This window comes from Rhinolophus sinicus, linkage group LG04 (assembly GCF_036562045.2).
Source record: "Rhinolophus sinicus isolate RSC01 linkage group LG04, ASM3656204v1, whole genome shotgun sequence".
NCBI classification, from domain to species: Eukaryota; Metazoa; Chordata; class Mammalia; order Chiroptera; family Rhinolophidae; genus Rhinolophus; species Rhinolophus sinicus.
The window spans coordinates 177,044,625-177,060,798 of record NC_133754.1 but is presented as its reverse complement, the minus strand read 5'-3'; the positions used below and the strand labels follow the sequence as shown (position 1 = coordinate 177,060,798).

General features: G+C 37.6%; 1 protein-coding gene across 1 annotated transcript in view; it reads left to right on the top strand.

Annotated features, from left to right (window-relative positions):
* Positions 1-16,174, top strand: part of C5 (complement C5) — a 74,716-nt gene that overhangs the window by 16,641 nt on the left and 41,901 nt on the right. Inside the window, exons 7-16 of the mRNA XM_019731219.2 lie at positions 996-1,086; positions 2,888-3,002; positions 4,724-4,850; positions 7,601-7,716; positions 10,044-10,229; positions 11,498-11,701; positions 13,361-13,570; positions 13,694-13,843; positions 14,895-15,024; positions 16,024-16,086. Of these exons, the coding sequence (XP_019586778.2) occupies positions 996-1,086; positions 2,888-3,002; positions 4,724-4,850; positions 7,601-7,716; positions 10,044-10,229; positions 11,498-11,701; positions 13,361-13,570; positions 13,694-13,843; positions 14,895-15,024; positions 16,024-16,086 (1,392 nt within the window). The remainder of the gene's footprint in view (positions 1-995; positions 1,087-2,887; positions 3,003-4,723; positions 4,851-7,600; positions 7,717-10,043; positions 10,230-11,497; positions 11,702-13,360; positions 13,571-13,693; positions 13,844-14,894; positions 15,025-16,023; positions 16,087-16,174) is intronic.

Sequence of the window (16,174 nt, the reverse complement as noted above, 5' to 3'; positions counted from 1 at the left end):
GGACAGAGTTCACTGGTATACCCTGGTTGAAAGGAGTGTCCCAGCTATGTGGCAAGTAGCTATTAGACGAAAGGATGAAATATTTCTCTGCATCTCATATCGTGGAGAGAACATACCTGCCTGGATCTTTGATAACACAGGAATGTAGCCCAGAACAACAAATTACATTGCTCTTTTACTTCTAGCCTTCACTATCTAGAAAACACATGAGCCATATCTGAAGCCAACTATCTCACATATGTGTGTGCCAGTTTTTGTTTGTCCACAATATCAGGATCACTCAATCACCTAATTTTCTATTAACTGTTGTGCAGGTTAATGGAATTAGAATCCATAAGCCCTGGTACATGGTCTGAGTTAGTATAAAGAGAAGACAGCGCCGTTTTGACAGGTGAAATTGTTTTCTCTTGGGCAATCAAGATACCAAAGAGATAGAAGAAAAAAAAAAACACCTCCTTCCTTCTTGCCCTAATTTTTAATTTTGCAGGGATGTTCTTTCTTGTAGCTAATTGTAAATTCTCTCTTCTTGACTCAAGTCAGAATTTCACACTGGAACTTGGGAACTGGATGGACTTTATCTTCTAGACAAAAAGTGGGAAAAGTTAAATAAGCAAGAATTTTCCTTTTCTATTTTCAGTTTAACATAGTAAATATCTGTTCAACATTTACTATGTTTAAGACTTATGAGAAGCGTGAGGAGGGAGATTCACTAAGATAAATACAGAATAGTCTTTTTTGTTTTCAAGGAGCCCACACTCTAGTCAAGGAAATACACAATTGCCTATAATAAATGCTGCAATCAAAGTGTAAGCAAAGCTTCTGGTACATAGAGCTGGACTGACCTCTGATTGGTGGAGATGTCTTTGTCATCGTCATCGTTCAAAATGGTGACAAAGACAAAGTGGATGTTGTGTTGTTGTGACAACATCAACGATACCAGAAAGAAGGTTACTCTAAGTTAAGTGGTAATATTGCCTCTTTGTTTTTACTTTCAGTGTTGCCACATTTTTCCGTCTCAATAGAACCAGAAAAGAGTTTCATTGGCTACAAGGACTTTAATAATTTTGAAATTACTATAAAAGCAAGGTAAGAAAGTTTTTTTTTTCTTTCATAGTATCCAGCGAAACTGAGTGCCGGCTCTGGTTGTTGATAGTTACCCAAAGTGAGATCAGTGATTCTCCCCCCCCCAGCTTTATTGAGATATAATTGATATGTAACATTATGCAAGTTTAAGGTGTATATGTGTTGATTTATTACACTTATATATTGCTGAGGTCTGTGATTTGTTGGCAGTGTCTGCCATGACTTTGGGATTGACTGATTGAGGAGACATCATGCCTATAGTTTATTTGCTCATTCCGATGTGAGCTGGTTCTGATTTTAGCTTTGTTGGTTATTTACCAGAAAAAAATCCTAACGAATTAAGTTCAATGTGTAAGTGTTTAGGAACCAACATGACTTGGGATATTGGGACTGAGATATGAAGCCTTTACTCCTTGTCATTTTTTAATGGCTTAATTAGCCGATTAGTATTGCATAACTACTTCAAGAGTCAATGCCTTAAAACCATGACCATTTATGAGTCAGCTGGGCAGTTCTGCTGATCTGGACTGGGCTGATCTCAGCTGGGCTTGTCCATGTGCCTGCAGTCATTTGGAAGGTCACCTGGAGGCTAGCTGGTCTAGGGAGGTCTTACTCACATGTCCGGCAGTTGGCTGACAGTTGACTGAAGCTACAAGGAGGATGGGACCATGTGTATCTCTCATCATCCAGCAGGCTAGCCTGTAGCAGCAGCAATGCTCGAAGAGAAAATGTGGAAGCTTAAACCCCTCTTGAGGCCTAGGCTAGAGCTTGCCATACCATCATGTCCACCACATTCTTTTGTCCAAAGCAAGTTACAAGACCAGCCCAGAGGATACAGACTCCCATCATACCCTTTCATGCAAGGAGCTGCAAAGATGATAGATACATAGGGAGGTAGAGAATTGGGATTAGTTTTGCAAGCAATCTACCACAAAAGTTTAGGTCATTTAAAAATGATAATATAATGTAGTTATTAACAATTATAACCAATTTATATAACTATATGTGTCAGGTACTTTTCAAAGCACTCTCTCTATATATTAGCTCATTTAATCTTTATGAAAACTCTGTGAAGTAGATTATATTACTATCCCCATATTACAAATGAAATAACAGAGGTACATAAATGTTTAGTAATTTGCCCAATATCACACAGCTAGTAAGTCACACAACCTGTCTGGTTCCAGAGTCCATGCTCTCAAATACTATCCTACACTGCCTCTCTTACTAGCATTTATTCCTAAAATAGAATGTTTGTCACTTAGTCTAAACCACATAAAAGTCTCACTTGATATAGTATATAGATATTAAGTTCTTTTAATGGAGATTATTTGTTCAAACTATATAAGGAAACAGCTCTTGCTATAGTATTATTTGCTATGCAGAAAGTTTCCTTTATTTTTTAATTCTAAACTACAAAGGAAATATGCAGCTAGAATTTTAAAAAAGAACTTATCTCACATAACAACAAGCTTGGACATGCTGCTTTTAAAGATGTAAAAGAACGTAGGGAGCAACTCCCCACTGACATCAAAATCATCAAGGCAGTAATGTGTCCTGTAGTAAAGGGCCCTGGGCCTGAGTCTTTTGAGCCCCTCAAGATCAGTTTTTTCATCTAGCACACGGTAAAAAAATCCATACTTTGACTTTATTATTGTAGCTTTATGAGCATGAAATGTAATAGTGGATAGAAGATACTTTAAAGTGTATCAAGTGCTTTATGTCATTTCAAGTTGTTACATCTTATCTGAATTGTATTGTAACCTTGTTAGCAAAACAATCTTGTGGCATTATTATTTGACAGATATTTTTATAATAAAGTTGTCACGGAGGCTGAAGTTTTTATCTCCTTTGGCATAAAAGAGGACTTACACGATGATCATAAGGAAATGATGCTAAAAGCCATGCAAAACACAATGGTAAGATGTTAAGACGTGTGCACTCATACCTAAAGGTACACCATGAATGCTAGAGATGGAAAGATACTTCAGAATCATCTAGTCTGATCCCTCATTTTATATAGGTGTGGAAACAGAAGCTGAAAATTCTCCATTGGCTTCTCGTTGTCCTTGGAATAAAGTCCACTGTCCTTGGCATCTGCCCTCCTCACCAGCGCATCTCGTGCCATTTCCCCCTCTCTACTTTGCATTAGTTGCCCCAGTTTCCCAAACTTACCCTAATTTCTCTTGCCTCCAGGTCTTTGCAGTGGTCCTCCTTCCACTGGGAATGCTCTTCCCTTTGGTCCCCTCCTGCCTCTTCATTGCCTGGCTAATTCCTCCTCATTCTTTAAGTCTCAGCGTTGACACACTTTCTCTGGGAAGTCTCCCTGACTCTTCTCAATGAGGTTACCTCCCAGATACTCCCTTAGGCTTTGAGCCTCTCTTAGTGAGGTACTTTTGACACATTATTACAGTGGTTCTCAACCACTATTTTCACCCCCAAGTGGACATTTGGCAATGTCCAAGAGACATTTATGGTTGACACAACTGGGAAAGAGGGTGCTTGCTACTGGCCCTTACTGGAGAGAGCCAGGGGGGCTGCTTACTCCTCCAATACACAGAGCACTGCTCCACAGCACAGAATTCTCCTGCCCAAAATGCCAGAGGTGCTGAGGTTGAAAAACCCTTCTTTATTGTAATGGTTTATTTACTTTGCTATCATTTTCTACACTAGACTCTTTGTGGGTCTGAATCATTCCCATTGTATGCTCAGAGGGAGCAAGCATGGTTCCTGGTAAATAGTAGGTACTACTCTATAAATACTTGTGGATGAATGAATTCATTGAGAAGTTACTTGTCTGTGGTTAAGGGCTAGTGGTTGCTGGAGCTCAGGTTAGATCCTGGTCTTCTTTCCCTTTATTCAGTGTTTTTCACATTATACCACAGATAACAAGGGTTCATGTCATTCTACTCACTGTTGCATAGTCATGTATTAGGTTGGTGCAAAAGTAATTGCGGTTTTTGCAATTATTTTTAACCTTTTTAGCCGCAATTACTTTTACACCAACGTAATAGTTTGCATCATCTATTATTTAGCCTTTGCTTTTTCATAAGACAGTTTTATTTATACAAGATGCCTCTTTTTAATGCAAGATTCCATGCTAGACACTGAGACTGAAAGCTAAATAAGACAAAAATCCCTGGTTTTAAGTCATTCAATTTTAGAAGAAAAAATAAGGCAAAACCTATTTTATTATTTAGCTTAATAATTAAATGGTATACTATGACTTGACCCCATATCCCTTTACCCATTGTATGTTTTTAAATTAGTGTTTCAATATGTAAGCAGCAAAGCACAAATTAAATATCATCAAACCCAACAAATTCTTAGTTAAGAGCAAAAGTAAGGCGAGAGGTCTAGGAAGATGGATGATGATTCGGAAATTGGAAGAAGGCATCTTTGTCAGCGAGTGAAAAACAGATCTATTGAATCAAATGATGTTTAAGACTCTTCCATGTCTATAATTCTATAAAATAGATTAGAAAATAACATTCAGGGCTTAATTGTGTGTCCAGTCATTCACTTTACTGGTGATGATAAACCATTCCTCTGACATTTGCCTTCGATAGAGAAGCTAGTGAAATAAGATTTTGTTAAATTTTCCTCTGAAATAACACTTTCATTTTCCCTTTTTAAAAAGTTGATAAATGGAGTTGCTAAAGTCACATTTAACTCTGAAACGGCAATTAAAGAATTGTCCTACAGCAGTCTAGAAGAGTTAAACAACAAGTACCTTTATATTGGTGTAACAGTCATAGAGTCTTCAGGTAAGTTTCTTTTCTTTCTTTTTACTTTATCTTGGGAAATATTTAGACAGTATATTAAAGGTATAAGCCATTCCTACAGTTCTTTCATAGTTAAATTTTACATTTTGTGTCATTAAAAACTGGGATTAGAGTATAGCTCTGCCACTCTCTAGTCATTGGGTCCCCATTGCCTCAAGTGCAAAACTAGGGTAACACCTGCCCGCTTGATATTCTGAGTGGCTTTGGCTGAACATCTGGCACCTTGATGCTCTCACCTGGTGAGAAACAAAACCATCAAAATGAAATTATGTCTGTAAAAATGTTTGATAAAGTACTATGCAAATGAAAGTTATTATTATTATCATTGTTTTAGTCTCCTTATCTGTGCAATGATGAAGTTGAACCAAATGCCTCCTAAAGCTTTTTTCAGCTGTAGTATTCAGGAATTCTATCTAAAATTGGAGGCAATAATGTTTCTAAAATGGGTATAATAGTAGTATACACTTCATATGGTTGTGATGAGAATCAAAGAGTCAATCCACTCAAAGCATATAAAACAGTACTTGTCATACAGTGAGGACCATATACCGTATTTTGCCATGTATAAAGTGTACTTGTTTGTCTAAATTGGATGCGTATTATACACGGGTAGTACTAATTTCGTATCTATATAAATGTTTTTAGTTCTTTTATTTATGCTTATGAGTTAAAAGTATAACTCTAGAAATCAGTAACAATATCCATATGCAGAATAATACCCTGGAATATGATAATCGGTTTTGTTGAACTTACAATGAACTTGTAACGATGAAGAGTTCTTGGCCTTTTTTTTTTAAATTAAAGTTTATTGGGGTGACAATTGTTAGTAAAGTTACATAGATTTCAGGTGTACAATTCTGTATTACATCATCTATAAATCCCATTGTGTGTTCACCACCCAGAGTCAGTTCTCCTTCCATCACCATGTATTTGATCCCCTTTACCCTCATCTCCCACCCTCCGCCCCCCTTACCCTCTGGTAACCACTAAACTATTGTCTGTGTCTATGAGTTTTTGTTTCTCATATGTTTGTCTTGTTCTTTTGTTGTTTTTGGCCTTCTATGATGTGTAAATATCATAAATTTGTTACCGGTACATAAAATTTCTTGTACCATAATATGTTAAAAATAAATGGTAAAATTCCTTTATAATACAAAAAACAAGTACCTAAATGTATACAAATGAAAATTTGAATTAAAATGTTAAAATGAAGGATTTTTTTGCCTGACAATTTGAGCCAAAAACATGGGAGCGCATTATACACTGCAAAATATGGTAAATGTTAGCCCTCCTCCTCTTTCTTCTTGGGTCCACCTACTACTTTCTTAGCATCCTCAACCCTACTCCAATGGTTTCTAATAGTTACTAATTATTATTCCAAGTTGGGTCAAATTGTTTTACTTCTGGTATTTCTTGATTACTAATGTTCTTTATATTTTCAGGTTTATATTGAATCCTCAACTAACCTTGAACAAATAATTTAACCACACTGAGTCCTTTTTATTTTCTGTAAAATTAAAGTTAAATGAAATGATCCCTAAGACCCCTTCCATCTCTTTAAATTTATCCTTCTAGGGAAGCAAAATGAAGAATGGAGGTAATTATCCAATTATTGAGCACTTTGTATATGGTAGATACTCAACAGATGTTGGAGGCTGACAATGATTTTATACTGCTTGCCCTGGCTGTTGTTTTAGGCATTATTTTAATGTTTACTACTTTTATTTTTTCTCAATCTATTTCAAATAAATTCAGTTTAATGAATATTTATGAGATATTCAAAAGCGTTTGTAAATATGCAGCCTTCCAAATATAAATGACGTATAAAACACTCAAGTGGCTTACTAACTAGCCTTAGCTATAACACGGGTAAACAAAGAATTCTGTTATAAGAAGGAATTCCATGTGTGCTTTAAGCAAAGTAGTTAATGTTATTGATCTTCACAGGAAGGTGAGCTCCTGGGTGATTGTTGAGCAACCAAGAAAGTCGTCCTGAAGATGTTCAGTCTTGCTGGATAGTAATTAGGGTATTGAGGCAGGAATGGTAGGCAGGATGAAGTGGGGCACCCTCCACAGAGAGGACATACCAAGGGTGGAAAGTGAAGCTTGACCTTTGAGAATAGCAGACTATCCAATTAGCTGAGATATAGGGGGTATTTGGGGTGTAATATTGGAAAGGAGTTTGGGGACACTAGAGCTTTGTATGTTATTCTTAATAGTTTAGCTTAAGTTTTAGCTGGAGGGTAACGCTATTAGGCTCTTGCCAGTGGACCCTTAGGGTTCTCTCTACCTCAAGCACTCTTTTCTGTTTTTCTCTCCATATTCCTGCCCTCTAATGGTGAATTCCCTATAAGGGTCAGTCTTTGGCCTACCTTTTCCTTCTCTCCTTAATCCTTTGTACACACTCAACTGAAACTCAGACCACTGACGAAAAGTGGTGTCCCTTCTTCACATTCTTGCTCAATCTAGACCTAGGGCTCTAATTCTACAGGGGGCATGTCTATGTACAAGCCTTGTATGTAAGGCTTTGGAAACTCCAGAGGTTTAAGCTCTTCTTTGCACTGCCCCTCTGAACCAAGACCCACGTCCTACATACTATTGGTAAGTGAATAAGTGCAGGAACGGGATGAGTAAACGAGTCAGTCTGTGGACACATATCAAGGTAAAATAGATCCCCATACAGATCAGTCTCCTCCTTAAAAAGGTCAACATGGTCCTTGTCATTTCTTTAGGTGGATTTTCTGAAGATGCAGAAGTTCCTGGCATCAAATACATCCTCTCTCCCTACAAACTGAATTTGGTTGCTACTCCTCTTTTCTTGAAGCCTGGAATTCCATATTCTATCAAGGTAGATGAAGAGGGGTGGGGGAAATGGGGAAAGGGTGACTATGATTGTCTTTTTCTGTTTACAGAAAACATGGAGGTTGGCAAACAGGGGAAGGGTGCTAGAGAGGCAAATGGTAGAGGGGACTTGTCCTGTAAAAGCTGCCTTTCCTGGGGATGCAGGCAGGAGTGGGGAAGTGCAGGCCAGCTTCAGGCTTAGAGCAAGCGTCAGTATTTAGTAAGATAGCCTGTGTTAGCCATTCCCTAAATAAGCAATGCATTAGATTATATGTAAATAAAACCCCACAAGTCTATAGTTCAAAAAACACGAACATTTAAAATTATTTGGTGGCATGTTCCTAAAAACCCTTAAGCTGGAGATATCATTCCTTGAAAATAAACCTCTTTCTCTCACCATTTTTTATATCCAGCGTGTTTCTGAGTTTGTGTCTCCATGCTTTTCGTTCTGCATTCTCTTTGTGCATAACTTTGTCAGATTTCATCTCTCTGTATTGTTTTCCTTCCTTTCCATCTTGATTCTTTCTATTCCTGACTCTTTTCTCTGTCTTTTTTGCTTCCTCATTCCCATTTAACATTTTCTCTCCTTCCTCTACTTTTTCTATTTTGAAAGCTGGTAGCATAGAGTTAAAACAATCATTTGACTTATTAGTTATATGTTATTAAATTTAGTATTATATATTATATATATATTATATGTCATTATGTAATAACATATATAATATATTATATCAATATTATATAATGTATATAATATATTATATGTGGAAAATTTTGTTCCCTGCCCTTAATTTGGAAAGCTAAAGCAGAATGTTTTTATTCTTTGAAATTGTGATGCTTTTTAAAACTCAGCTTTAGTTTAATTAAAATGTTTTACTTATTACTTATTGTGGGTCACTGGCTTTTAAGAGAAAAAGATTTACCAAGCTTTAGACATGCTTGTAGCTTCTTACATACATATATAATATCTAATATGTATTATATAATAATTATTAGTACATAATAATTATCAGTAGGAATCTCCTTTCCCCCACCCCCATTTTTTATCCCTTTTAAGGGCCACAAAAGGGTTAAATGTGTAACCCTCCCTTTTTTTCTAGCTGCACCACTCTACCTTAGAGCTCACTTAATAATCTTCTCTCCCAGCAAGTAATGCTTAAGTTCTCAATCCTAAGTAAAAAATGAGTAAGTTAATAATGTACATTAAAGGGCCGGCCGGGTGGCTCAGGCTGTTAGAGCTCCATGCTCCTAACTCCGAAGGCTGCTGGTTCGATTCCCACATGGGCCAGTGAGCTCTCAACCACAAGGTTGCCAGTTCAATTCCTCGACTCCCGCAAGGGATGGTGGGCAGTGCCCCCTGCAACTGTGATTGAACATGGCACCTTGAGCTGAGCTGCCGCTGAGCTCCCCGATGGCTCAGTTGGTTGGAGCGCATCCTCTCAACCACAAGGTTGCCGTTCGATTCCTCGACTCCCGTAAGGGATGGTAGGCTGCGCCCCCTGCAACTAGCAGCAGCAACTGGACCTGGAGCTGAGCTGCATCCTCCACAACTAAGATTGAAAGACTAAATAAAGATTGAAAGGACAACAACTTGACTTGGAAAAAAGGCCTGGAAGTACACACTGTTCCCCAATAAAGTCCTGTTCCCCTTCCCCAATAAAATCTTTAAAAAAACACACAAAAAACACTACACACAAGCATGCACACATATAAAAAAAAAAATGCACATTAATGACCGCAGCACCCATACATATGATAATATGTTACAGATAATATATAGTAATATATGTCATAAACTATAATACTATTATATTGAATATAATATTTATATTATTTTAAAACATCTTTTATATTTTTCATATCACATATAAAAATAAAACAATACAAAATATATCTTTGTGGAAATTATATATGACCATGTGCATGGTGGTGAGAGGTAGAGGCTAAGAGAAAAAACGATGCATTTATTGTTTCTCATATCCAAGAGAATCATTCCCAGATGTGACTGTCTCGTGTTCTCCTCCATTCAGTCCTAAACCAACTGAAGAAACACAGAAGTTAGATAGCAGAAGTCCTTATCACATCTACTCGCTGCACTTAATAGAATAATATTAATGTTCTGAGTCTGCTTGATATACGTGAGAGTCTATTCAAAAATGATTTAACTAAACAGAATTCAACTTTTTAATAAGCTGACAGAATATTCCTCTTTGCTGAATTAAACATGAATAATTTATACTTTGATGGGGAGGATGGAAAAGTATTTCGAAATTGTTGTCCTTTAAAACAAGTGCTAAGCTGTTGACCTGAATTTGAACTGTTCTGACAAAACAGGTGCAGGTGAAGGATTCCCTTGACCAATTGGTAGGTGGGGTTCCGGTGACCCTGAGCGCACAAACGGTCAATGAAAACGAAGAGACGGCTGACTTGGAGTCCAAGAAAAGTCTAACGGGTTCCATTGATGGGGTAGCTTCGTTTGTGGTTAATCTCCCATCTGGAGTGACAGCGCTGGAGTTTACCGTGAGCTGAATTCTGTTAAATTTTCTAGGACAGTGTGTACTTTTGACTGTATGTTTTGGCTAGCATGCAGAACAGATGTGGCAGGTTTTTATACATGAGTCCAGTGAACCATTTCACAATTTTGCATCTGGAAAAAAAAGCAGTAGAGGCTAGAGGCAATCTGCTAATCCACTGAATGGTCCTTGAGGAAGATAAATCTATCACTTTTTTAATTTGGGAATTATTTTCTCTTACATCAATAAGACCACATTGGAATTTAGAAGCTTCAGAATAGGTATAGAGTGGAGGTCAGTGGTGGGAAGTTTCTCTCCCCCTGCTGTTGATGTTCATCTCTTTTCAGGGCCACAAACGGGTTAAATGTGAAAACCTCCCTTTTTTTTCTAATTGCATGAACCACTCTACCTTAGAGCTCACTTAATAGTCTCTCTCCCAGCTAATAATGTTTAAGTTTCCAACCCCAAGTAAAAAATAAGTAAGTTAACGATGCATGTTAATGACCGCTGCATGCATACGTTCACTATCATCTACTGATCACTTAACAAGTGCTGAGCTTTGTAGTCAGAGCTTTATGTAGGTCACAGTTAATACCCACTTAATCAGCTCTATGAGTTAGAAAATATTATCTTTGCCATTTTGCAGCTGAGGAAACAGAGGCTTCAAACTTCTCTTGTGAGTGAATAATTTATCCATTAATAAATAGCAGCATTGGGATATAAACCAATGCATATTGCACTCCAGAGCACGAGCTACTAACCCCTCTGCTTTCAAAGGTGGATATCACTGCCTAGATATCATTTCTGCCGCACCCCATGTTTATAGGCACTCCTCTGTGCCACTATATCACAATGAACCTGGGCCAGAGAATCTCTGTGATGTCCATTCACAACTCCTGTCCACCAGTCCTTGAAACTCCCCTACCAATACCCCCAATTCCTGCCATCCTAACCCATAGGAAGAGCAGTCCCCAGCTTGCCATTACATTTCAGGAAGGGTGCCACTATTTATTCCAGGAGCATCTCTTCTCTCTTTACCAGACTTTCTTCCCACAGCCCATAATCCCATATTATCCTAATTATTATCCTAATTACAGTCTTTGTAAAGTTACTTAATGCCACAGCAGTACAAACATTGGAGTAATGGAGGGTTTTTTCCTTTAGCATTTGGTGGTGTGAAATTTATAAAGTGAAGAATGGAATAAAAAAAGGTATAGTTAACAAAGAAAACATTTCATCACAGACCACATGTCTTCTCTGAAATTTTCCTTTTAGGTCAGGACTGATGACCCAGATCTTCTAGAGGAAAATCAGGCCAGCAAAGATTACAAAGCAGTATCATATTCATCTCTCAGTGAAAGTTACCTTTACATTGACTGGACTGGAAGCTATAAACCTTTGCTCGTAGGAGAAAATATGAATATTATTGTTACCCCCAAAAGTCCATATATTGACAAAATAACTCACTACAATTACTTGGTAAGTACAATAATGATAGGTTGACATCTGTCTATCCCCCGACCCGGAACATTTTCCTTTGCTTATAGAGAAGCATTAGAATGAGCCCTTACATTTGCTTTTACACAACATCATCTAATTTGACAATCAGTTTTTTCAAAACCCTTTGAGATAGGGCGTGATTTTCATGACCCATTTTACAGATGAGGACCTGAGAGACAGAGGTTTAAAAACTTGCCATGGTCACTCAGCTTGGAAGAGGATGATTTTGATTTGAACTGGAAACCTCTGACTCCTTGTCTGATCTCCGTTCACCAAAGAGAGCTGACTGACTACTCCACAGAGAGAGCCTGATTAAAAGTCTTGCATTACCTCTGCTCTATGTCATGGCTAAAGATTTCAGGCCTATTTAAAATAAGTGCATTTCACTGGCATAAGAGGGGGATACAAATCCTGTTCTCAAAGGTTGAATCGTGCCATACCTGCTCCAATTCTACAGTTTAGCAATGTCCCTTATGACATCACTTATACTAAACAGAGGTGGTCAAGCAAGCTGTTGGGGGAAACCTAGGAAAGAATACGCTAAAAATGTTAAGGGCTTCTTGACAATTGCCAAAGAAATGGAATGAATTCTTCCAATGGACAGGCCAAACAGGTGGTGATGGCTTTTTTCAACATTTTTGAGGGAGAAATTAAAAAACAAATGAAGACCATAGATCGCATTGACTCATGAAGAATTAGGAGACCTATGTTGGGACTGTGTACCCAAACCTGCTGTATACTGTATGCAGTCCTGCTAAGGACAATTTAAGGGATCTTTGAGGACATTTTAGCTTCATCTAATTTGTAATTTTTAAAAAAACGTGTGCCTCCAATTTAGAACCTAATCTCTGGCTTTAAAACTTAATTCCTAGGGGCAGACGGGTGGTTCAGTTGGTTAGAGTGCGAGCTCTGGGCAACGGGGCTGCTGGTTCAATTCCCACATGGGCCAGTGAGCTGCACCCTCCACAACTAGAATGAAGTCAATGAGCTGCAGCTCAGCTCCTGGGTGGCCAGATGGCTCAGTTGCTTGGAGCACCACTTGTCAACCCAAAGTTGCTGGTTTGACTCCCGCAAGGGATGATGAGCTGCGCCCCCTGCAACTAACAATGGCAACTGGACCTGGAGCTGAGCTGCGCCCTCCACAACTAAGATTGAAAGGACAACAACTTGACTTGGAAAAATCCCGGAAGTACATACTGTTCCCCAATAAAGTCCTAAAAAAACAACAACACTTAATTCCCAAGTAAGATGTACTCCACTTACAAATCTTTTTTTTTTTTTTTCCAATCAGTAAAACAAAGATTTTAGTGACAGTGTGATGACTTTAAACAGATTTGGGGTCAAAGTTTAGCTCTCTGTTTTCCTAGTTATATGATTTTGAACTAAAATCAGTATGACATTTTGTTAATTCCTGAGCCTCAGTCCCTTCACTGCACCATTGAAACAATATTCCTATCCTACTGGTTATTATGAGAATTAAAGGAGTTAAAATAAATGTAAAAGTTCCTTGCACGTGGTAGGCCTATACATGTTAACTTTCTTTTTAATTTAATATGATTTCTACTCCAGCTCCAAGCTATATCCTGAAGCAAAGGTTTTGTTTTTGTAGTTATTGTTGCTGCAACTTTTTATTTTCAGATTTTATCCAAGGGCAAAATCGTTCACTTTGGCACAAGGGAGAAACTTCCAGACTCCTCTTATCAAAATATAAACATTCCAGTGACACAGAACATGGTTCCTTCAGCCCGTCTCCTGGTCTATTACATCGTCACAGGAGAGCAGACAGCAGAATTAGTGTCTGACTCAGTCTGGTTAAATATTGAAGAAAAATGTGGCAACCAGGTCCAGGTAAGCCACAAATTATATCACAATCGAATTTTCTTCTGAGTAAAGGAGTCTGTAAACATGGCAACCTATGAAATTTTGTCTCATACAAATGACCTTTTCTTTTCTTTTTAAATGACGTTTTAGGTTTCTCTGTTTCCGAGTGCAGATACATATTCTCCAGGCGAGCAGCTAACTCTTAATATGGCAACTGAGTCAGATTCCTGGGTGGCTTTAACAGCAGTGGACAGTGCTATATATGGAGTCCAAAGGAAAGCTAAGAAGCCTCTGGAAAGAGTTAAGTAGTGTATGGCCTTGGTTACTGGTAGTGAGGTAGTGCTTCCCAAAGTGTGGCCCCCAGGGTAGTTTGTGGGGGAAGAATTAACAGAAGACTAGACCTGATTTTCTATAATCTATAATCTAATCTATAATCTAACAGTGATTCTTAGGAAGGTAAGACATCCTCATGTTAGTCCTCAAAGCACAAGTCCATCCTTTCTATTTCTCCAAGTGTAAGTTAAACACTTGAAAAAAAACCACCATCATAATAGCAATTATAGTCATAGAGCAAAAGTGCCATCAATTGGGAGGATTTGAGGATCTGGGTGATGGGGAGAGGCTTTATAGTAGCAGCAGCACAAGAGAATACTAGATAGGCGACCTCTGGGGGTGGTTTTTGTTTTTCACTTTCATTCAAATTTGTGGCACAGAAGAATTTGAAAATGATTCAATTCCCCCAGTTCCTATTTACCGTCTCTATGCTCTGCTACTATTTTCTAGGCTTGAATTTCTCTGAACAAGGAAGAAAAAACTGTGAAACTGTGAAGTTAAAAACATTCAGAAAGGAAATGACATTTGGGGTGAAAATTAAAACTGAAATAAGACCCGAAACAAGTTCTCATTTAGAATCTAGAGCCCTCTTTCCCAAAACACTAGATTTTTCTTTTTTGCTTTAAGCAATTTAAATATTAATTTGTTTGCTAATTCATTCATTCATGCATTCAACCATTTCCTTTTTTTTTTTTTTTTTTTTTTGGTGGTGGGAGGAATGTTATATTGATTGCAGCGTTCATTCTAAGTACAAAACACCACAGGTCCGCTTCTAAGAATCTCCTCACCAAAGTTTAGGACAGGTTCTTGATTTAATTTTGAATAGGTATATATTTATAAATACAAAAGGACAAACTAAAGGAATGAAGTTGGGAAATTTGGACTTTGGCCATTTGACAAACGAACAGCCTGTATATTTCATAGATTTGTTACAATCATGAAACAACTTGTACCTTTAGTTCTTTAGAGAAATGATTTATATACCTGAATTGGCTCAACATTTTGCCTTTCTGAACAGGTATTTCAAACTTTAGAGAAGAGTGACCTGGGCTGTGGGGCAGGTGGTGGCCGCAATAATGCAGATGTATTCCACCTGGCTGGACTCACCTTCCTCACCAACGCAAATGCAGATGACACCCAAGAAAATGGTAAAATGCTCAGCATTCTTAATTTGTTCTTAAATTGATTACTGACATTTACATCAATCATCTGCCTCCTATGTATCGTTTTTGTTTGCCCTCCAGAGTATTCTCTACACTGATCTTAGAATGACACGACTATGTAACTCACCTGCATATGTTTCGTTAACCTTTAAGATAAAGTACACATCCTTTAGTGTAGTACTCAAAGCCTCCCATGATCTTCTCCCCAACTCTCTATTTCTCATCCTGCTCTACCTTATCTTATGTTTAAGCTACTCAGAACTAAGTGTGGTTCTTGGGTGGCCCAGTATTACTTTACACCTTTGGGGCTTTCCACATCAGAACTGCTTTTCCTTTTATTAGCCTGGAAAAGTGAGTGTAAGAATTACCTCTTCTGTGAGGCTCTTCCCCACATAGAATTGATCATTCTCTCCTCCTTTAATAGGGAGAATATTGTAGGGGCTAGATCTATTTATAAGTAATATAGTAGCAGTGCATCATTGCACATTCTTATACTTCATTTTATGTCTTGTCTCAGCCACTGCACTGTGAGTGCTCTAAGGTCAAGGACCACATCTTAATATTCTTCTTTCTGTGGTTTAAAAATTGTTCATACGTATACTTGATACTATTATTTGTAATAATGTAGCACAAAGAACAAATAATAAAAACAGCATACCCAATGAAAACTTTGCTGGCTCTAAATACTTAGCTATTTCTCTGTGGTCAGTGGATCAAAAAGGTTGCAGGATTCAAAACCAAACTCAAATCAAACAAGTCAAACTATATGAAACTAGATCGTGAGCTCTTCAAAGACAAAACAAGTCATATAAGATATATAGTGTGCAAGGCCTAGTTGAAAAGAGGCTCTCAATATTTGTTGAATGAATGATTTGTGAATGTTTTAAATACTTAAATAATTTCATGGAATTTTCTTTTTTTTGAGATTTTGTCTCCTTTTTTCTTTCTTCTTTGTATTTATCTTTTTTTTTTTTTTTTAAACAGATGCACCTTGTAAAGATATTGTAAGGCCAAAAAGAATGCTGCAAAAGAAAATAGGAGAACAAGGTACGCTGAAAGTTTCAAGGTTAGGGTCATATCATTCAAAAGCTGGAGAAAATTAAACATTATCTAATTTCCCCTAATTCAAATAGAA